Here is a 23,208-nt window from a genome sequence, read left to right on the forward strand (position 1 = left end):
TAATACATTGTCCATTTGTGTCCATTGGATTTTGCTTAGCATAATGACCTTAAGGTTTATCCATGGCGTGGTATACATGAGGACTTCCTTCTCCTTTAAGGTTGAATAATGTTCCGTTCTATGGATATACCACATTTACCTTATCTGTAGGCTGTTCCATCCTTTAGCTATTGTGAAAAGTGCTATGGTGAATACTGGTGTGCATCTAGGATTGGAATGAATTGCTATGAATTATTGCATTTTAAGCATAAGGTATTTACTTTGCTTTATTCTTAATATAATTGAGTTTTTATGTTTTTAAATTTTAAAATAAGGGAAATTTAAGATATTATGGTTGTTTGATTATGCATTATGAAATTCATAGATTTTGAGGGGGACGCACTAAGGGAAAAAAGCCTTAGACACTGGATTAGTTCAGATTGAATGAAATAGTTCTAACTGTCATGTCCCCCACTGCCCCCCCCATGTACAATTTAGTGACATGGTTATATTCTTTGAGCTATGCAGCCATTCACAACCTCCTTTTCTGAGTTACTCCTCCCTCATTATCGTAAACTCACTGCCCCCTAAATTTTCTGTCCACTCTTTGAAGTTGCTGTTGTAACTTTGATCCATATCCAAACAACCCCAAAGTCCCCACCATTGAGTTGATTCCAACTCATAGTGACCGTGTAAGGCAGAATGGAACTGTTAGGGTTTAAAGACCTGCTTTACTAGTTAAGCTAAAGCTGTTACTTGGTTTTAAAAATACTCCAGGCTTACAGATTCCCTCTTGAAGAAAAAGTTGAGACTTTCTGCTCTATTAAGGATTTAAAGTCTTGGAAACGCAAAGGGGGAGTTGTACTTTGTCCTAAGGGGCACAGTGAGTTAGACTTAACGCACTGGCAGTGAGTGTGGTGATTCAAACCCTTGAGCTATTGCAAGGGAGAGAGAAGAGGTTATCTGCTTTTGTAAAGATCTGCATTCTTGAAAATCCTATACAGGGTTGCTATGAATCCGCATCGACTCAATGGCAGTAGGTATGGATTTATTTTCATAAGTAAAATGGGCCTTTTTTGTTTTCAATGGTCATATTTTGTTTATTAAGTCATTTGAGTTGCTTCCGTGTTTTGGCTGTCGTGATTGATGCCTCTGTAAGCATTCATGTAGAAGTTTCGACGTAAATGTCTTTTCTTTCCTTTGGGTTTACACATTGCTGGGATATGTAGTAACTCTGAGTTTAACTTTGGGAGGAACTGTCAGACTGTTCTTAGAGTGATTACAGTTTTTTCATTTCTACCAGCAATGTATGAAAGCTTTGCTATATATACTCGTGTATAAGCTGAGTTTTTCAGCACAAAAAAATGTGCTGAAAAACTGGGATTCGGCTTATACACGGGTCAGTGGTACCCCAGCAAGGTGTAACATCTCACTGGGCACCCCACCCTCCCCCCACTACCCCCCGTAAGGGGATGAGCGCCTGTTATTTCGTATGTGATTGCCGTTTCTCCGCTGTTGAATGTTTGTTTATTCACATCTAACCAATCAGAGCTGTCCTATGACGTGGACGGCTCCAATTCACAGAAGCACCAGTAGTGATTCACTTATGCTGGCAGCTGAACTGGTAATGCACTCCTGTCTCTCCCCTCTGGTCTCTGCGTTAATTCACATCCTGCACCCTCCCCCCACACGGACTCCCCCCTCCTCCCTAATACGTCCCAGGTGGGGGAGGGCCATTACCATGAAAGTTCTTTTTTCAAAGTCTTATTTTTTTAATCCTATTAGAAATGGATACTCTTGAACCAAAACAAAAATGCCGGTCATATGAGGCTGGTTTCAAAATGAAGTTTGTCAAGAGCAGAAGAGAGCAATAACAGTATTGCAAGTAGGGAATTCTGTGTTGACGAAAAGCAAGTGAAGGAGTGGCGGAAAATGAAGGCTGACTTGGAACAGATTCCAAAAGCTTGTGGTGGTTTAACTTCTTTTTATGGGGCTCTAGAGAGTGAATTGCATAAATGGGTTATGGAGTGTCATCAAAATGGTTACTGCGTAACATGCATGGGAATCTGCACACGTGCTCTACAAATGACTTAAGTATGACAAATATAAAGCACCAGGCATTGAAAAATTGCTGCGTCAGCAGGATGGTGTACCTGCTTCGTGAATAGGTTTGGCCTACTATGTTTGAGACGAAGAACAAAGATTTCCCAGAAATTGCCACAAGACCTTAAAGAAAAAATCATGTCATTCCAGTCATTTATTATAAAACAAAGATTGGCAGATATTGGGAATATGGATGAAACTGCCATGACTTTTGAACTTCCAAGCAACAGAACTGTGGCAAGTTTAGGAGAAAAAAAAATATTTTTCTCAAAACCACAGGAAATGAAAACAAACACTTTACAGTTGTTCAATCATGTTTGGCTAATGGAATTAAGCTGCGTCCTGTCATTATTTTTTAAAGAAAGACCTTGCCTAAAAAGATAATTTCCCACCAAGAATTACTGTGCGTGCACATGTTAAAGGCTAGATGGATGAAGACGGAAGGAAAAAATGGCTGGAAGAAATTTGGAACCGACGACTAGGAGCAACCTTCAAGAAAAAGCCATCGTTACTTGTTTGGGATATGTTCAGAGCCCACCTATCAGATGACATAAAAAATAATTGGCAAAATCTAGTAAAGTTACTTTAACCGTTATTCCAGGTGGGCTTACATCTGTACTGCAGCCTCTGGATGTATCTTTGAATAAGCCTTTTAAAGACCATGTGCGAGGGATGTGGCATGAATGGATGTCATCTGGTCAAGCCCGACTAACAAAAGGAGGAAATCTCATGAAGCTTGACATAGAGTTAATAGCAAAGTGGGTTCGAGATGCATGGGAAGACATTCCAGAAGACATGATGTGATGTGCCTTCCAGAAATGCAGTATTAGGAATGCTATGGATGGCAGTGAAGACTGCGCTTTGTATGAAAATGACAGCAGTGATGGTGATGACGGCGATCTCAGTGAGGACAGCGTCTATGATGACCTCACACCAGCTGAAGCTCTGCATTGGGATATGGATGATGATGAGGGATCCAGTTTTGAAGGATTTTAACTCTACATTTTAGTTTGGTTGCTGATTGAGCTCAGGGAATAGTACTCTTAAGGTATCATTGTTGATACCTTATTGTTTTTGTGGAACCTATTTTCCACTTACTGTGCTGGTTTACTAATGTTAAATGACTTGTCCTTTATGTTTTTCATTTAAAATAAATATTTACCTACATTACCTCACTGATATCTCAATTTTTAGTAATTTTATTTTCATTTGTTTTGATTATTTAAACTCACCAATAGCTTCTGCATTTTCCACCCTAGGCTTATATTCGAGTCATTCTGGTTTCCCAGGTAATAATTAGGTACCTCGGCTTATACTTGCGTCAGCTTATATTCGAGTATGTACGGTATTTTCTCCACATCCTCATCAACATATGCTATTGCCTGTGTATGTAACGGCCCAATTCGTTTTTTATATAAAGCATCTTTTTGTGTGTTTATTGGCCAATTGTATATCTTCTTTGGGAAAATGTCCATTCAGATCTTTTGCCCATTAAAAATAGAACCAAAAACCTTTTCATTGTTGAGTTGTTCAAGTCCTTTATATCATTTTGATGTTGGATCTTTACAGAGGAATGATTTGTTAGCCTTTTTCTTCCATTCTGTGGGTTGTCTTCACTTTCTTGATAGACTCTAAAGCTCAGTGCCATCGAGTTGAGTACAACGCATTATGACCCTACCAGGCCGAGCAGAGCTGCCCCTGTGAGTGCACTGAATGCTTTCCTCATGAAAGGTGGTTGAATTTTATCAAGTGTTTTTTTCTGGATTTATTGAAGTGACCATATTCTTTACATCTTACCCAGTATTTCTGTTTGTTCCCCATTAATGGTGCTGGCCATCTGGGTTTTTAACTCTGAAGACTTATCTTTATATCACAGGGCAATTTTATTGGTGTCTTCTTTTCTTTCTGATTGTGTAATTTCCATGTTAGTCGTGTTTCTTAGCTTTTCTTTCGTAATTTAGCTTTTTGATATTTTGCTTTATATCCTTCAAGACTTTCTAGGTTATTGACTCTGAACTATATCCATTTTGTCTTCTGTTGAGTTTTTAAAATGTGGGTCATTGTATTTTGTCAATTTTCATCTTTTGTTGCATTTTTATACTTAACAGATATGGCATCAATTTGTTCTTTGTTATTAAAGTTATTTTTAATCTGAATTATCTGTTTCTTTTAGGATCAGATTTTATATTTTTATCTTGGATTTTTCTCTTTCATTTGTTGATGTTCTTAAAATGTGTATTTAACGTTGGTTGACTGAAGAAGTGTCGGACAGGTATTGAGTGTAGGTGCTGGCGTGGATTGTCCGCAGGAGCACAGCCATGCTTTTCAAGGAGCACAACCCCAGAAAGGTGGGATGGGTTGACCATGTCTTCCTGTCTGGTAAGCCCCAGGTAGGAAAGCTAACTTCTCCACAAGTCCAAAGTATCAAAGGAGGAAGAAGAGAGCTGCCTCCCTTTACGTCCACCTTTTTGCCGTTGTAAGAGTTAGCGAGAGATAGTGTGCATTCTTCTCAGACACCAGTATCCACACCTTTCTTTGGAGCTCCTTATTTTTCATTTTTAAATTATTTGATAATTTAAGAGATCTCTCAGAGTACTTTAATTTGGGGGTCAGAAACATATAAGGAGGAGGGTGTCAAGATGAACTCTGCTCCTTTAATTGAAGAACAAGCCTTTACCACCTGGTAATTGTTCCATGACTCACTTGTGCTTGCTGTACTTGTAACTCTCAGTGTGGAACTTTGCAGGCGTTCCCAGAAAGACCCGCCCTGTCTTTAACTGCTCATCTTTTGAGCTATGAATTCCTTTATTTTAATTTGTGTATCAGTCTGATGGCAACTACTTTCGACTATTTCCAAAAGCTTCCATTTTTGAACATTTCTGATTTCTTTGATGGCATCCTAACTTATTTTTAGTGTTATTGTTATGATTTCACTTTAAAAATAGCTCTATTTTCTGTGTTCCAGTGGGATGTTAGGAGATTCAGCCTGCTTTCATGAGTTAGAAGCCAATATCACTGAAAAAGTAAGAGCAAAGTACAGAAATATGAGCAGAGTGTTTTTTTAGGTAGAAATTGGACTTCAAATACAGTGGCTGGCTTAGCAAGGTGGTTCTGTTTTCTTGTCCCCAGGACACTATGCTGTTATCTGGTTGGGAGATTGTAATCTCTTTGTCATTTTTCATGTCCAGTGTTTAACACAGGAGCAGGCACAGAGGCTCACAGTTTGGTGGTCAGAATTAAGAGCTTCGTCTCACAAGTCATTATTTGTTTAGTACTTTTTTGAGTTGTGATGGTATTTGTTTTCATTTACTTGAAAATTTTCTACCTCCTAACCTGTGTCCTCAGATAGCTTATAAGCTTTTACTTCTTATTGCTGGGTAATTTATGTAGGTATTTTACAGAAAGGTTTAATTTGGAAATATCTCACTCAGTCACACATTAGCGCCCTCTTTTTTTCTGGACGAGAACCTAGAGTCAGAAATAACACATATAAAGAAAAGCATTTTAAGAAAATCTGTGAAGCAAAATGTAGACATTGTAGAATCTATTAGCCATTTGATTCTTAGTGATTCTCCCTATATAGTTCAAGCAATCCTATTTGTTTAGACATGAAAAAGTGAGGGCTCTAATAACAATTTAATGAAAAATCAAACTGATAGTATTTGAGGTTCCTTCTGGTCACAGATAGGGTCAGGTCTGCTTCATTTGGGGGAGGTTAGAGAAGATTTGTAGTTATTTTGCACGAATACAAACCTGTCTTCTTATTGCAGCTCTCCCACTGACTGTGCAAGCTGTTCGGCGTCTTTGAGATTGTTCTTGTCATTGTGTCCTCGAGTTGATTTTAACTCCTGGTGGTTCCGTGCAATAGAGCTGCTCTATTGTGCCGTCACCTCTACAGGCATAGATGGCCTGCAGATCCCCTGGCTGGGCTTTAAGCCGCCAACATTTTGGGGTTGCAGCCAAGCACTTAATTTTTAGGCTACTAGGGCTCCTTTCTGTGATATTTAATGCAAACAAACAACAGCAAAAAAACATTACTATTAAGTTGGTTCTGCTTCCTGGTTAACTTTGTAGAGCAGAGTAGAATATCCTAGGATATCCTAGTCTGCAGTCTTGATTATGACAGTCAGACTGCCACATCTCTCTCCCTTAGAGCAGCTGATGGATCAAACTGCCAACCTACATGCAGACCTTCTTATCACTGCGCTAAGAGAGCTTTTCTCTTTGTAGTTGGATCCTCTTTGCGGGAAGGACTTCTTTGGATCCTACGTTGATTTTATCTTAACCTGTACTCTTAAGAGAACTTCTATTCACTAGCTGAGGAGCCTTGATGGCATGATGGCTACCAGTTAGGCTGCTAACTGCAAGGTTAATAGTTTGAAACCACCAGCCACTCTGAAGGAGAAAAGCGAGGCTTTCTTCTCCTGTACAGTTACAGCCTCGGAACAGTTACAGCCTGTTCTACCCTGTCGTATAGGATCACAAAGAGTCAGACAGAATTGACTCAGTGGCCGTGAGTATTCCCTACCTAGAATGACCCTATCATCTCCTTCCTCTTTCTGTTTTTCAAATAGAAACACTGATGGTACTTTCTCAAGTAAGTAATCCCTGTATGCGCTGTATAGCACTTATCCCATCACAACTTTGCGTTTATTTGTTCAAGATTTATTTATTGAAATCTTCCCTTGGCTTATAAATTTAAGGATTAAACCCACTGTCGTCAGTTCCTACTCACTGGCAACTCTATAGGATGGGGTAGAACTACTTGTTAAGGTTTTTGGAGTAAAAGCAAACTCCCTCAGGTGTACCCTTTGTATCCGTGTTTTAAATCATTGTGCTACCAGGACTCGTACCTTGTATCAGAGCTGGGTCTGTGGTTTTTAATTTCTGTTTTTGTTGGTTTTTTTGGGGCTATTAGGTTTCCAGCAATAGTGAATGCCTGATATGTTAGTCCGGGTACACCAGAGAAACAAATTCATAGATACTCGTGTATAAACAAGAGCTTTTTATAAAAGAACTAATTGTATATTGAGAAAACATCTCAGTAAGTCTGATATTAACCCATATGTCTGACACCAGTCTATAAATTCCACTTTGGATGCACGCAACACATGCAATGACGCCAAATGCAGGAAGATCACAGGCTAGCAGATGGAAAATCTTGTGGATTCAGTGGCATTGTAAGCATCTCAGCACTACAAGGGTCTCCACGTGTGTCCTCCAGCCCCAAGGCTCTGGTTCCATCACCATAGCGCCATGTAGCTTGTCAACAGGAATGTCTCATGGGGAGATGAAGCAGAGAGAGTGTATCTGGCTTCCAGTGAGCTGTTTATCTCCTTTGTGGCTCCAAATGAGGTCATCAAGCTGCGACCTGGTTGACAACAGATAATATAGCCGCCACACCTGATAAGTACTTAATAAATAGATTGAATATAATACTGCCTAGCTTACAAGTTGGTGCTATGGCTTAGACATTGAGCTGCCAATTGTAAGATCAACAGTTCAAATCCACCAGCTGCTCCTCAAGAGAAAGATGAGCTTTCTGCTCCCATGTAGACACACAGTCTCAGGAAACCTATACAAGGTCACTATGGCAGTTTGTTTGGACTTTTTTGTTTTGTTAACAAGGCTCTATGAGGCCTCAAGGACATTAATTGTAAGTGCGTAACTTGTGCAGGGCCTGGTCTAACAGTCCCTGTAACTATTAGCAAGATGTCCTCTTGGACATCTGCCACGGTCATTTAGTTCTTCAGTTCTCCCGAGATAATGTCATGTTACCCTGTGATCCTGCATGAAGTGCTTAAATGTCAATGGATTGCTCAATAGATGGTGGTTATAGGACTAGAAAAACAATTGATGAGTATATGGGAAATAGTAGGAACGTTTACATATATGGGAATGTTTTCTGACAAGATGGTATTACTGTATTTCTATTATTTCACAGTCCCCAGAGTATCTTAATTTCTTATCTGTGATGTGATACTGTAGTAGGTGCAGTGGTCCTCTTGTTTTTAAAAAGGACTATCAGGAGTTAGGAGTATAATGATTGACTCTCACTTGCTGTCATCGAGTCAATGCTGCCTCATGGTGACCCTGTCGGATAGGGTAGAAATGCCCCTGTGGATTTCCAAGACTGTATCCTTGTGGATCCCAGCCCAATGTGGAACCAGTATATCACCAGGGCTCTCCAATGATTGAATAGTCCTGAATTATATTAAGTCCTATACCTTATAAATTAAAAAATGTCCTAGATTGCCCTATAAATCCGTGTCTAACACCCACAGCCATCAAATGATAGTACTGGAAATCACCCTGGACTCTGGGAGCAGTATGTGTTCCTAGATGCTGCTTGCGTATTCAAGTGACCCCTCCAAGTTGTGTCCTGCCGTGGACGCTTTGCCAGCCTGTGCAGGCAAAAGCATATCAAAAAGCAGATGAGAACAACATGTCGTTATAAGAATAACTTTGTTTCCTCTAATGGACTTATTTAAAAATCCATTTATAAGAAAGTAATACTTTAAACCTATTTCTAGGAACATGGTTCAAGCCACTATCTCAGCCCCTGTGCCTAGTGTTTGAAATGCTTTACTTGCTGTGGCCACATGGCTCTGATTGCCAGCCCTCAGGATTTGATTTATGTAGTTAATCATCACATTCACACAAATGTTTAATGAAAAAGATGCGAAATTTTCTTATGATGGCTGATGTATCTCTATTAACAGGCTCAGCAAAACAGCCCCTCTTCTACAGGATCTGGCAACACAGAGCATTCCTGCAGCTCCCAAAAACAGATCTCCATCCAGCACAGACAGACCCAGGTCAGTGGTGGAAGAACAGTGAAGGAGAGGATCTGCTTAGGAATGAATCCATGCGGAATATGATTCCTCCCTCTTGTTTTATTTCCGACTTTATCTGACTATTTGTGTATATTGTAAAGAGGACTTCAGAAAGTTTGTGGGAAATTTTCATTCTTTTAAAATTCCACTTGCTCATGAACTTTTTGAAGCCCCCTTACAGCAGAAATGTTTGTGTGGTATTGAGGAAAGAGCATACACTTTTAGAGACCCTCAGGCCTGAGTTTCCATCTGGCTCTGCAGTTGACACTTTATCTTTTTATCTTTCTAGCGTCAGTGTTTCTTGACCACAAATCATCTGTACAATGTGGCTAATTCTAATTATTTCTAATAATGGGCACAAATACGACTAGGGTAGCACTTAACAGTAGGTTCCTAATATTAATTTCTTACTTTATGAAAGTAGTTAATTTTTCTACATACTTATTTGGCAAGCCCTAACTGAACTCTAAAATGTGGTACACCAACATCATTTTCTTTCAGCTGTCTTTAAAAACTTTTTAACTTAGCTAATCTTGTGAACATACAGGTTCTACCTCAAAAAGTAGTGACTATTCCCTCTGACTTGATAAAGACAAAAGAAAACTGGGTTTCTGTTGGTATACTGTACTATCTGTGTTGCCTTTTAATACAACATGCTTGGCAATCTAGAAGAATTTCTCAAATGTCGAGAGGCATAAGCCCTTTGGGAGCCCTGGTGGTGTAGTGGTTACACGTTGGCCTGTGATCCACATTGGTTGGCAGTTTGAAGCCACCAGCAGCTCCGTGGGAGAAAAGACTGGGCTTTCTACTCCTGACAATAGCTGTAGTCTCAGGAACTTGCAGGGGTCATTGTGAGTCAGCACTGACTTGCTGACAGTGAGTTGTGATTTTTAACAAGGCCTTCAGTTCAGGAACAGGTAAACTTCTTTAATTTTATCTAAGTCCCAGCTCACTTGGGACAGTTGAACCGGCTTAGATAATTGGGTGTTCAGATAACTTCTCTCCCTTTCGGATTGCTCTCTGTCCCCACTAGGTGGCATATTTGTTCTTTAGATATTTGGGTCGTTTCTCCTATGAAACGTTTCAAAGTGAATATCTTTTTACATTTTTCAGTGCATAGTAGCTTGAGGTTCATGCATTTGAATCCAGAGTTGACGTGTGTCTGAAGGTGTTGGCGTAGCAGGATGTGAGGCGCGCGCAGCTAGCGCTTGAAAGAACAGAATGAAAGCGGCAGCGTCTCTTACGTCGTGTGATGCCTGGCTTTACGGATGTTTTCCCGGAAAAGTAATAAGGAATGTATTCACACCACTGTTTTGAAATGAATCCTAAATTTGTTTTGCCTTTGTCTCCATAGTCTGACCTCACAATAGAAAAAATATCTGCACTAGAAAACAGTAAGAATTCTGACTTAGAGAAGAAAGAAGGAAGAATAGATGATTTGTTACGAGTAAGTATTAAAATGTTATAAGAGATTTTATAGTAGGTACTGATTGTTAGATTTACTTGGATCATGTTAGTAGTATAAAAATAATTATTAGATAATAGCAAAGTTGAATAATGCTTGAATATTTTTCAGCAATCTGAGTAGTAACCAGAATAGAATCATACTTATATTCCAAGGATTCTCTTTAAATTGGAAAAGTCTGACTCTTGAATGGTAATATTTGAATGAATGTTAGAGAAATAGGTATGTGGAGTTTCATATTTTGTTTGGAGATATGGTAATCATTTGAAAACATTTTCTCATTTCAGAAAAGTTGTTTTGATCCTGAATTTTAAAAATCATTTCTCAAGGACTTTTCAGCTCTGCTTTTATAAAATGTGGGATAGACTATACCTCTTAAAACCTATTGAACCCCAAGGGAACAACAAGTGACCCAAATCGGTGGTGAGGTGGGTGTGGGAGGCCTTGTAGGGCATGATTAAGGGTAATGTAATCAAGAGGAATTGCTGAAACCCTGGTGGGGACTGAGCATGATAGTGGGACAGGAGGAAAGTCAAAGGAAATAGAGGAAAGAGCTGGGAGGCAAAGGGCATTTACAGAGGTCTAGATGTACATATACAATATATATATATATATATATATATATATATATATATATATATATATATATATTGGGATGGGGAAATAGATCTATGTGCATATATTTGTAGGTTTAGTATTAAGGTAGCAGATGGACATTGGGCCCCCACTCAAGTACTCCCTCACTGCAAGAATACTTTCTTCTATTAAATTTGGCATTCTATGCTGCTTACCTTCCCGACACAACCGCTGACGACAAATTGGGTGCATAAGCAAATGTGGTAAAGAAAGCTGATGGTGCCCGCTATCAAAAGATATGGCCTCTTGGGGCAGTGCTGTTAAGCTGCGTTCTGAAAAGTCAAGGGTTTGAACCCAACAGCTTCTCTGTGGGAGAAAGTTGTGACCTTCTGCCTCTATGGAGGTTACAGCTTCAGAAACCTTACGGAGTAATTCTGCTGGATCCTGCTCACTGTGATTCAGCATTGACTTTACAGCTACGCTTTGTCAGAATCCATCAAATTTAAGAGGAGTAATGCACATCAGGATTAGCGCAAGGCTAATCAGCAGTTGGCATTCAGACATCACCTGTCTGACGATTCTGATATCAGCCACCCCTCCCACAGCACTATCTTTTGTGTTCAGTAATCCTTTGCATTGGCTATATGGAACTCAAAACAACTACACTTAAAAATAAATGACTTAGTAAGGAAGCAAGAGACAATAAATCAGAATTAGGAAGCTTATAGGCCATCTCCTCTTGGCTCCTTTCACCCACTTTAGGGCAGGGTCTCTTTCTGACCTGAAGACTTTACTCCGACCCCCGACCCCCCACCCCCATTATTAGGACCTTCTGGGCCTCTCACTGTCCTCAATGTTAGAGCCTTTGACCAGGGTTATAGCTCTTTTTAAAGGTTCTTTAAAATTGTCTCCTCTCATTGCTTTCCTCTTTTTTTCTCCTCCTGCTTTTCTCTTCCTGAAAAACCTTTGTGGGTCTAGCTGCTTATGTTGACAAAACCATGCCTCCTTTCTTGGGTACAGGCACTTTTTTCACTGTAGATATTTAATTTGCATAGTCCGTTGCTTAGTTCCCAAAAGATGCATAGAAATCACAGAGCAGACTATAGCCTTGGACCAGACCAAAAAAAATACCAAATCAAGTTGTCTACAGCTTACCTAGGGAATGGCAGTCAATCTCAGCAAAAGTAACGAACCTAGGGTAGAAAGCTAAGGCTAAATTAACTTCAGCATTTAAGGAGAGAAAAAAATTGCTCAAGCTCTTCCCAAAGAACTCAGGCAAAAGGTCACATAAAGACACTTGGGCCCCATACACCTATAATTCCATTAACCGAGATAAAGCACTTGGTTTGTTTTTCTCCTGTAATTTTTGGATCTGTTTGTCATATATAAAAATGTATATAGTTACATATTCATAAAGTTACTTACTGATAGATGAAACTAACAACATTTTCATCTATTATAGTAATTTAGAAGTAATTCACTGTACTGATGGTAATTGTTAAAAATAAAATGCAAAATAGTGTGTGTTGACTTCCTTCTATGTAAGACTTAGTGTTTAGCATATATGTATGTCATAAGCTTGGTCTTTACTACTAAAATTGATTTTATTAATATTATCCTTTAAAGTAAGTTTCTTTTACAGGCAGCTTTATGGCCAAATTTACAATAATTTATTACGCACAGGTTTGTTAAACATATTTCAAAGCTTGTTGGCATTCATTTTTTAAGTCACAGTTTTTGTCTTAATTCATCTCTTGACTGACTAGAATATATTTCCAAGTAACTTTTCCCCCCAGAAGGATATGTCAGTGGTAAATTTTTGGTGCTTTTGTAGAGCTGAGAATTCTCTTTTCCATCTTCCCCAAATGTCTGTCTGTCTGTCTCTCAGCCACATCCTGATAGTTTTTCTATCGTGGAATGTTCTAGAGAAGTCTATGATGAAAAGAACAAAAATATAGCACGTTGGCTATGATGACTATAGGTCTCTCCCTACCTCCTAATTTTTACATTATAAAAATGTTTTTTGCCAGAATCTTATCTCTGTCTCTATTTTTACTCTGAAAATGTGTGCTTATGCCTAATGGAGGTAGTGATGCTTCTGTGGGAGAATTATCACCTTCCATTTGGGATAAAACCTAAACTAAATCCATTGCCATTGAGTCGATTTTAACTCATAACATATTGGTAGGACAGATTAGAGCTGCCCTATGAGATTTCTTAGACGGAAATGTTCACAGAAACCAACAACCACATCTTTGTCCCATGCAATAGCTGGTGGGTTTAAACTGCTGATCTTTATAATATCAGAGGAGAGCACTTAATTGCTATGCCACCAGGGAGGGCTACTCCCATGTGGAGCACCCCAAACCAAACTGTCCTCAAGTTGATTCTGATTCACAGTGAGACCCTGTAGGGTAGGGTAGAACTACCCCATCAGGTTTCTGAGGCAGGGGAAGAAAGCCTCATCTTGGTCTCACAGAGGGCCTGGTAGTTTTGATCTGCTGACCATGTGGTTAACAGCCTAATCATAATGCACTTTGCCACCAGGACTCCTGATCTCCCGTAGGATACCCCACTGGGTTCAACTCCCAGCCACGACTCGTCTGTCAGTGGGGTCTTTTTCTGATGCCGAGCAGGCTTTTGTAGCGTGTCCAGACGAAAAAAGGTCTGGCCAGTGAACGCCCGATGAATTACAATGGTCAGATCTGCAACCAGGGATTGTGTGGGACTACTTTTATCTCTTAGCCAATTCACATGGTTTCTGTAGTAAGTATATGTAACAAAACATGTGCCAGTTAAACATTATTCCCATGTACAGTTCTCTGATTCATTTCTTATTCCATCCAGTATATTCTTTATGACTCCCTATTTCATACACACCATGTCTGTTTCGTGTGGCAATAATATAACCAGTATTCTAAAATGCTATTTTGGTTTCCATAAGAGATCATTTGAAAATTTTTTTCTTGGACGCTGATTGAAATGCCATCTAAGATTTGTCATTAGGTGGCTTGAAGGTATGGAAAACCCCAAGCCCAATTCCAGTATTTGGGTGCCTTGTATCCAGAGTATCCCTGCTAGGCTAGATCCTGCTCACTGACTCTTAGGATTGGGACTCCTGAGCTGGTACTACTTCATTCATTTCCTAGGGAGCTATTTGGCTCCCTGTACTCACCACTATCCCTCTTCTGCTCCTTAGTCTTCTGGAGGTGATAGCCTTTCTTTAAATGTAGAACAATCGAAGGAAAGAAGACAGCGGCCATTTTTCCAAGTTGATAGAATGCATTTCTCATCTGGAGGACACTCAGTGGTGAGAGACCATGAGTCTTATGTCACCTTTCAAGCAGACTTAGCAGACACGGGCTATTCCTTGAGTCACCCCTGTTCATTTGCATGGAGAAATTGGGGGAGGCTGTAATTTTAAAGATGAGCTTTTAAAGTGACACTAGTGGTAGAAACCACAAAACATTCAGAATTCCTAAAATTTTAAATAAGCTACCAGAAGTTGGCCAATTCTATATATTCACTCGGCTGCATTTAATAGCAGTGTATATTTGATTATGATTTCAAATGTTCACCTCCCAGACAGAGGTTGAATTTCATGTAAACACTAAATATTTGGTTTCCTGCTGATTTCTCAGTATGAATTAGAAAGGCTCATTTACCCTAATGTAGTTAAACATTTCTTTGCCTTTGGTAATTTTACTCATAGGGCTCTCTAACGAGAACTAACAGGGAGAAAATATGCATATCCTCGTATGCTGGAAACATTTGGAACTAAAACAGTTTCACATGGGGCACTTTAAAACAGAGTCGAAAGGTCTTAAAGATTGAGTTCTTCCCAACCCCTCCCCCACAAGAAAAGATTGAGTTTTCTGCAATATTTTCCATTTGTGTGTGTTTTTAAGTATTTCGGGAATGTTGTCATTGGATTGGGAAATAACAGTTTTTTGTTTGTTTTTATAATCTGAGCAAGTTATTAAATAACATTTATTTGACAAGAGAGTAGACATCTTTATCGTAACACAAAAAATAATTTTTGGAGTTGTGCATCAAAATGGACTTTAGCTTTGTTTTCAGTTGTGTTATTATAGGAGACTTGAATTAATTCAAAGTATTTAGCCCATCTGGCAGGCTTCTGATCACATATAATGAATTGTATTTGCATTCTGACATTCATGAACCATGGACCAGAGACCATATATGTACCTTGTTTGTTAGCTTTGCTTCGTGTAGGCATGGGTATGCTTGACCTCTTTGGTGAATATTTTGTGAATTCATATTTCATTTTTAGAAATAAGAAAGAATAAAACAACATTAAACGTACACAAAATAATTGAAGGTTGTTTTTATATATGGAATGAGTCACAATAGTTTGTGGGAAAATAGAATGGAAAGACAATGGAATTTTTCCATGAACTTTTGAAAGCCTTTCAGGTATCTGTACGTGTTTAACTACTCGTATCAATGTAAAACATCTCAGCAGTTAGTTATTTCATGATTCAGTCATAATTGAGTGTTAAGAGGAAGAAAATATCAGTGGAAAGACATATCCCTGTAATATGCCACAAATACTAGAAATACCCTTCATGATGAACGCTAAGAGAGGATAAGGGAATGAGATATTTGCCTTTTTAAAATATAAGTTTACATAATTTTGAACCTTGATTTTTTAAACAGGTAGAAATGATGTTTCTGAGTCCCTACCTGGAGATTGCTTTTGTGTTAATCTTTCTTCTTTAGAGTTAATTAAACATATGTATTTTTTCCCCACTGAAGGCCAACTGTGATTTGAGACGGCAGATTGATGAACAGCAAAAGATGCTAGAGAAATACAAGGAGCGCTTAAATAGATGTGTGACAATGAGCAAGAAACTCCTTATAGAAAAGGTCGGTGATTGATAGATGCTCAGTGTGTGTCAGTTGTGGGTCTTTCCTCCATCTTTGCGGTGGAAACATTTTAAAAAGTTGGGCTTTTGAAGACTTCATGACTTGTCAATTAGTATTTGATTTTTCCCTGGACACTGAACTAATAGCTCCTACGGCATTACTGTAAGTGTCAAGTTGATTAATCAGGGACAGTTTATCCTAACTGAGCTTATTTGGGGGGTGGTTCTTTAAAAATTTTTTATATTGATCTTATCAGCTGATAAATCTGTTTACTATTAGAAATGTTCATTTCTCTTTCAGAGTTGATGCTAGAAATAACTTACGTACATCCTAAGGTGATAAGTGCATCTTGCTTTCAAAAGACAAGATTATTGTATACCGATATAAATACTGTAGTTGGCTGATGTTCCCTTTATTATCCTGCTTAATTCCAATTTGCCTTTAGTCATTATTATTTCTTAAAAGTTTTCATTAAGATGTCAATACTGCCTAATGAAATTAATAAGACATGTTGATAAGCAAATTTGTGTACAGTATTAAAGTGCATTTCCTCAAGTTGGTGTACATTCAGATAGTTGTACTAATGCTGAACAGTGTATCACAGTCTCTGAGTTATATAATTTTCAGCTTGTTAGCGGTAGTTCAAGGAGCCCTGGAGACCATAATGATTATGCCGATAATGGAGAGGTCAGCAGTTTGAACCCACCGGCCTGTTCCCCAAGAGAGTGACAGCCTGCTTCTGTAAAGATGCGCTGCCTTGAAAACCCGAAGGGCCCTTCTCTGTCTTACAGAGTCCCATGAGTCAGAATGGACTCACCCTCCATGGATTTCATTTTGCTTAGCAGAAGTCCATAATGAACCTTAGATTTCGTTCCAACAGAATTAAAATACCAAAGAAAGTACATTTTACTTAGCAACTTTTTATATAGGGGATACTGCTAGCCCATTTTAGAACATAAACGAATATGCAACCACAAGTAAGGAGGAAATGTCAATATTGTCTCACAAAGGACTTGTATTCGTCAAACCTATAGAACTATCCTAACTTAAGAGAGAACACAGCAGTAAGGAAAAGATTGGAAGGCACTTTAAACATACGGAAAAAGAGAATTGATGTCATTTAGTATCAGAGAAATAAGTTAACCCCACAGTGAGATATCCATCCATAGCCAGAAGACTGACTGAAACAAATAGGCCTGGCAACGGGCCTTTTTCATGCTCAGTGCATCCATTTTGGAAAACCGTTCAGCAGTTTCTATTAAGTAAATGCATATCTGCCCTGTCACCTAGCAGTTCTGGTACTGGCTTTTACCTAAAAAATAAGAGCATATACTTAAACAGTAGTCTTATTCACAGTACCCCAAACCAGGAATAATATATCACCACTTGAATATATGTATACAAAATGGGAATTTCACAAAATAACATACTAGTTTTGTACACACAACATGAATGAATCTAGAAAAAAAATTACTTTGAGCAAAAGAAGCATAAGACACAGCTCTTGCTCTCCAAGGACAGGCTAGCTGGGTGAAATAAAAACACAATCATAAGCACAGGAAAACATGTTTAAGTGAGACGTACACAAATTTAGAAATTCACTAAAGGATATCAAGAGTAGGAGATTGTCTGGAACACTGCCAGGAAGAAGGAAACTATTCTTGGACAACTGCATCCTTAAGTAGCCTGTCAGTTACAAAGACCAAACAGGACCTCTAAAGTAGGTAGATTCCATGGTGTCATCTCTCAGTACTTTGCTTATATCCTTTAAGTTACTTAACAAAATGTGTAATTTTATGTATGAGTTAATATATTCAGTGGCTATATATCCTTAATAAAAATATCTACACTGATGGACCCCTGAGATCTAGACGTGCACACTCTCAGCCCCTGGTGTCCAGTGGTGTCTTAGTTTGTGTGTATTGAACTCAAGAACTAGGAATACAAAACGTATCTTCCAAGTAAGGAATTCTGTGTGGAGGTGCACCCATCTTACAGCTTATAGAATGCATTTTATAGCAGGATCTGGAGATTGACAACAAATTGCTTTGGAAAGTTTGGTCCCTCAACTGGAAGCATGCAAAGTAGGGCTTTTAGATGCTGAGGTGGCGCTAGGCTGCTAGCCCAAAGGTCTCTGGTTTGTACTCACCCCTGCTACCCAGGACAAAGCTGCGGCAGACTGCTCTGTCAAGATTGCAGCCCTGCAAATCCAGTGGGGGTAGTTCTTTGTTCTGGAGGGTCGCTGTGAGCCAGAAAGGACCCAGTGACAGCAGGTTTGGTGCTGATTGGTTCAAAGCTAAGGCAGAGGGTAGAAACTTCATGAAGGAACGTCCTACAGATAGTCCTACTTGTCACCTGTAGTAAGGTGTCATTACACACTGCTCTGAGATGATGTGTCATAACTTTAATAGTGTTTTCCCCGATACACTTACCTTTCATGACTTTCTAAAAACTCTCTTTCTCCATTAATTAGTTTGGGCTAAATCTCTGTTTTGTCCTTTTCCCCTAAGTCAAAACAAGAGAAGATGGCATGCAGAGATAAGAGTATGCAAGACCGTTTGAGGTTGGGTCACTTTACTACTGTCCGACATGGGGCGTCTTTTACGGAACAGTGGACAGATGGCTATGCTTTTCAGAACCTTATCAAGTAAGTGAGTTTCATGGTTTGGATCTTAATGTTCTGTAATAATAGTCATTAATAATCCCAGTAGTGATATCTTCTCGCTCATTCTTTTCAAGTCCTGGGGGTGGGGAGAGGGGTGTGTGGTGTGTGTGTGTGTGTGTGTGTGTGTGTGTGTGTGTGTGTGTGTTAGTGTCAGAAAACCAAAAACATAAAGCATTGTGTGTGTGTGAGAGAAAACCAAAAACATAAAGCATCCGAACTGTTAAAGAAAGAAAAGTCTAGGGTGTGACTTAATAGCATTTTATTTTGTATTGGGTTTATGAGGAGTCTGCTGAGCATTTATTCTGGGAAAATGAAATGGATGAGGACCTAAGGACTAGTTAAGTGAGTTAAATACAAAATTATATAAAACTGTGGAAGAAACTTGTCTTTAAGGCTCTTGAAGAAGGTAGCCTCGTCAGATAGTCAGTTCCCTGGAAACAGACTGGCTCCCATGTCAGCCAGCAACTTGCAAACTTGAGCAATTCTTTTTCATAATTTTTTTTGTTTGAAGTCTTTAGTTACTTATTCTGAAGATGGAGTTAACATTTAAAATCTTAAAATTCAAATGGTTTAAATAGCTACTATTAGCTCAGGATTAAAAAATATGAAAAGCTGCAGGGTGCAGACGGTTTGGAATATCTTACTCATCTATTTTTGTTAGTAAGCTAATTTCCACCTGAGACTGGTAGGGGTATTATTGTGTTGTCAACTTTTAAAGTCAAACATTTATCAACTTTTATTTTTAAAAAGTTCAAAAAAAAGTTTATATTTGTATTTTTGTGGTTGAACATTTACACAGCAGCGTAAATACCGAGTCGACAGTTTGTACAAGTCGCCGACATTGATGACTTGCTTCAAGTTGTGTAGCCATTCTCACTCCCCCTTCTGGTGGTTCTTCCCCATTGACATCAACCCACTGCCTGCTAGGTTGTCCTTTGAATTGCTGTTGCCAAGTTGATTTCTTACAGACAAATTTAGAAAGACTACAATGTTCATTTAAGGAAAAAAAACAACGTTTTATTGGGACAAATCATGTAGTTCAATGATATCAAAAAGAGTTGTACAATAAGTACCACAATCCATTTTTTTATCAAACTGTATGTGTGTGGAGGGAATGAGCCACACACACACACACACACACACGAGATAAGGATATCAATTGTAAGTCCAAAAGTTGTTCATTTAGAAATAATGAGAAAAAAGGAACATTTTAAAAAATCATTTTATTGGGGGCTCATACAACTCTTAGCATAATCCATACATACATACATTCATTGTGTCAAACACATTTGTTGCCATCATCATTCTCAAAACATTTGCTTTCTACTTGAGCCCTTGATATCAGCTCTTCATGTTTTCCCCTCCTCCCCGCTGTCCCCTCCCTCTTGAACTGTAGGTAATTTATAAACTATTATTATTTTGTCATGTCTTACACTGAACGATGTCTCCCCTCACCCACTTTTCGGTTGACCATTCCCCAGGGAAGGGGTTATATGTAGATCCTTGTATTCGGTTCCCCTTTTTACTCCACCTTTTCTCTACCTTCCTGGTATCACCACTCTCACCCCTGGTCCTGAAGGGATCATCGCCCTGGATTCCCTGTGTTTCCAGTTCCTATCTGTACCAGTGTACATCCCCTGGTCTAGGCAGACTTGTAAGGTAGAATCTTCAGTCCAAATATCTTAAAGGTTATAGCCAATTTCCAAGATAGCCCTCAATGCTACTCAAGGCCTGGCATTCTTACCCTTCCTGCACTGAAAAGAACATTTTCTTGTACTCCTTGTTATTCACTCATTTCCTCCCATTCCCCTGTCATGTGCCCTATAGAGAAACCAGTAAGTGTCTCTATAGAGTCACCCATCCTGAATTTCCTATACTGAAAAACAAAGAAAAGCTAAGAGTAACAAGTTTCACAGGTTTACTAGTTAAGCTAAACTGTTGCTTGGTTTTTAGATGACTTAAGGGGTGTTTTGGTATATGGTTTAAAGATGATGTTTAGGCAATAGTTGTGGGGGTTCACTCAGCCTCCATGGATTTCATGAGACCTTGAAACTCTTCTGCACCCCTCACCCCCAACATCAGGATTCTTCTGTAGAGTCTTTGATCCAATATTTATTCATGGTGGTTCAGTACCTTCCAGTGCTTGTCTCATAGCAAAAGAGGCAACTATCCATGGAGGGAATGGGCCACACATTTTACTTTCTGCTCTCATACTTCCATCTGCAGCTCCCTGTGAATCAGGGGATTCTGCCTTTCAGCAGTTCTTCCCTTGTTTGAAATAGCTATTAAAATAGTGAGTGGGGAGTGTGAAACGACTTGCCTAGTAACGAAGCAGATGAAAAATGTTCTGCCACTAGAGTTCCAGTTCAGGTGGACGTGGGTGTCCTCTAGGCCAGTCCCGAGTCAACTTTTTTCTGCCATCCAGGCATGTCTGTGGTGGCCGCAGACAAGTTCTCTCAGCAATGCACTTGTCATAGTCTAGTTAGGGTACTTTCAGGGAACATCGTTTTTTTTTTTAAGATGGTGCGCTCAAAACAGTGACCTGTTGAGCCAGTTAAATTATCTGCCCAGAAGGTTATGGTGACTAAATTGATATCTCAGAGGGGTCATCTTGATAGACTTTCTTGAAGGACGCAGATGATTATGAGGGTTTATAGGGGAAAAAATTCAAAAAATTTCTCTCTGTGTTAGTGACAAAAAGGTCAGGAAATTTGCACCAAGGAATTTTTTCCCCACCATGACAGCGTACCAGCTCATTCATTCATCATATGAGAATTTTGTTGAAGAATCTTATACGTCATCCCCCCTGGTCTTGCCCCCTTGGACTTCCTTTTTTTTCAAAACTCAAAAGAACATTGAAAAGGAGCAAGATTTGAGTCTTAGAATGATACTAAAGTTGATCCCTACAGGTTCCGTATGAACACCACTGAGTGTTCTGGAATTCCCATTCTTCTCAGGGCTATCTATAGTTTGTTTTGATTGAGACAGTTGGACGCCTATGCATAACCAATAAAACACATCTTAATAACACATCTCCATAATAAACATCTTCCTAGTAGTCTCTGCTCTGAGCCAAGATCCATCTGACATCAGGAATGATGTCCCTTGCTCCTTGTCTGCCTGAACCACCGGCACCTCTCTGTCACTGTATCGCTGGAATCTCTGTTGGATGGTCTTTAACAAAGTTGCACATTAGTAGTCACTATTTTAAATGTGAAATATTAGCCTTCAGCTAATTAGTTACATCTTTACTTTCTAATCTCATATTTAATATTTTCACATGAGAAGAAGCTGTTGAGTCAAGAATGAAATACAGTCCAGATCTAGCAAAGACCTTTGAGGTCACTGCTTCAGAGCAGCATCCATCTGAGCTAGTGACAGATGGCTAGTGACAGAGGAAATTTACCTGGACAGTGCAAACAGCCACTTAACTGAGACCTGATGCTCTCTCTATCCCACTCTGAGAGTACACACTGTCTAGGTTAATTAGAGTAGAGTTGGAAGAAGATATAATGCACATCCCAACTTTTGGCCCTAATCACCTAATTAAGGCTCAAACTGAGTCTCAGACGTGGTTGCGCCTACTGCAGTCTTTGCCAGTGGGAACGCCTACCGTGGCCGGACTCGGGAAGGTAGTTGTTGTCAAAAGTAGTCATTCTTGAGGACAGGAGGAACATTTTTGCCGATGGTTGCTATATATTATTATTTTAAAAGCATTTTATTGTGGGTTTGTACAACTCATCACAATCCATCCATCCATGGTGTCAAGCACATTTGTACTACATGTTATTTTTTAACTTTGTAAGCAGCTTGCTGCCTTTCAGTTTGTGGAAAACAAACAGTAACAGTACAAAATGACCACCTTGGGACTGTCTAGACAAGACCCTTACTCAGTTCTAACTTTCATATGCATATGAGGCAGTTGAAAAATACCATGATGTGACTTGGGCTTTGAAAAGGGAAGGCTGAAGAAGAATTGATGTGTGTGAATGAAGAGCACTGGCAAAGAATATAAAAGTACCATGGAACACCAAAAGAACCCACCAATACGTTTTGAAAGAAGTATAGCCAGAACCCTCCTTAGAAGCGAGGATGGAAAGGCTTTGTTTCATGTACTTTCAAGGTGTCGTTAAGAGACCAGGCCCTAGAAAAGGACATTATGCTTGGTAACGCTAGAAGAGCAGCTAAAAAGAAGATTCTGGACAGGGTGGATTGACACAGTGGCTGCGCCAGGTGGTGTTTCATTCTGTTGCATGTAAGGTCTCTGAGTCAGGACTGACTTGGTGGTGCCTTACAAGAACAAAACCTGTCATGAGTCTTGGTGACTTGGTGAGTTATGCATTCCACTGCTCATCTCAAGGGCAGCCTTTTGAAACCACCAACCTGTTCTGCAGAAGAAAGACATGATTTTTGACTTCCATAGAGATTTACAGTCTTGGAAATCCACTGGGGTAGTTCTACCATGCCCTATATGGTCGCCCTATCTGTGAGTTGGAATCCACACAACGGCAGCAAGTTTGGGTTGAAATATGAGCCTTAGGCGTGGTGGTTGTTTCTGAGCAGATAGCATGTATTCATGGGTTTGAGCTATGTAAATGGTAGGGTAGTCATCTCTTCTCCTGGGAAAGTTTTTGGCTAATCTTAACCACAGGAATTTTACTTCAAGTTTTGTGTCGTGAGTAAATTCCTTTGTT

At 39.3% G+C, this 23,208-nt stretch overlaps 1 protein-coding gene across 7 annotated transcripts in view; it reads left to right on the forward strand.

Annotated features, from left to right (window-relative positions):
* The window catches only part of TLK2 (tousled like kinase 2), a 131,144-nt gene that overhangs the window by 75,501 nt on the left and 32,435 nt on the right, over window positions 1-23,208 (forward strand). For 6 of the 7 annotated variants that reach the window (XM_075562030.1, XM_075562026.1, XM_075562033.1 and 3 more), the window contains 4 exons: window positions 8,805-8,900; window positions 10,273-10,365; window positions 15,739-15,849; window positions 18,360-18,496. In XM_075562030.1, the coding sequence (XP_075418145.1) occupies window positions 8,805-8,900; window positions 10,273-10,365; window positions 15,739-15,849; window positions 18,360-18,496 (437 nt within the window). The remainder of the gene's footprint in view (window positions 1-8,804; window positions 8,901-10,272; window positions 10,366-15,738; window positions 15,850-18,359; window positions 18,497-23,208) is intronic. The other variant, XM_075562028.1, reaches the window with a different exon arrangement.

The sequence above is a fragment of the Tenrec ecaudatus genome, chromosome 10 (assembly GCF_050624435.1).
Source record: "Tenrec ecaudatus isolate mTenEca1 chromosome 10, mTenEca1.hap1, whole genome shotgun sequence".
In the NCBI taxonomy this organism is placed as follows: Eukaryota; Metazoa; Chordata; class Mammalia; order Afrosoricida; family Tenrecidae; genus Tenrec; species Tenrec ecaudatus.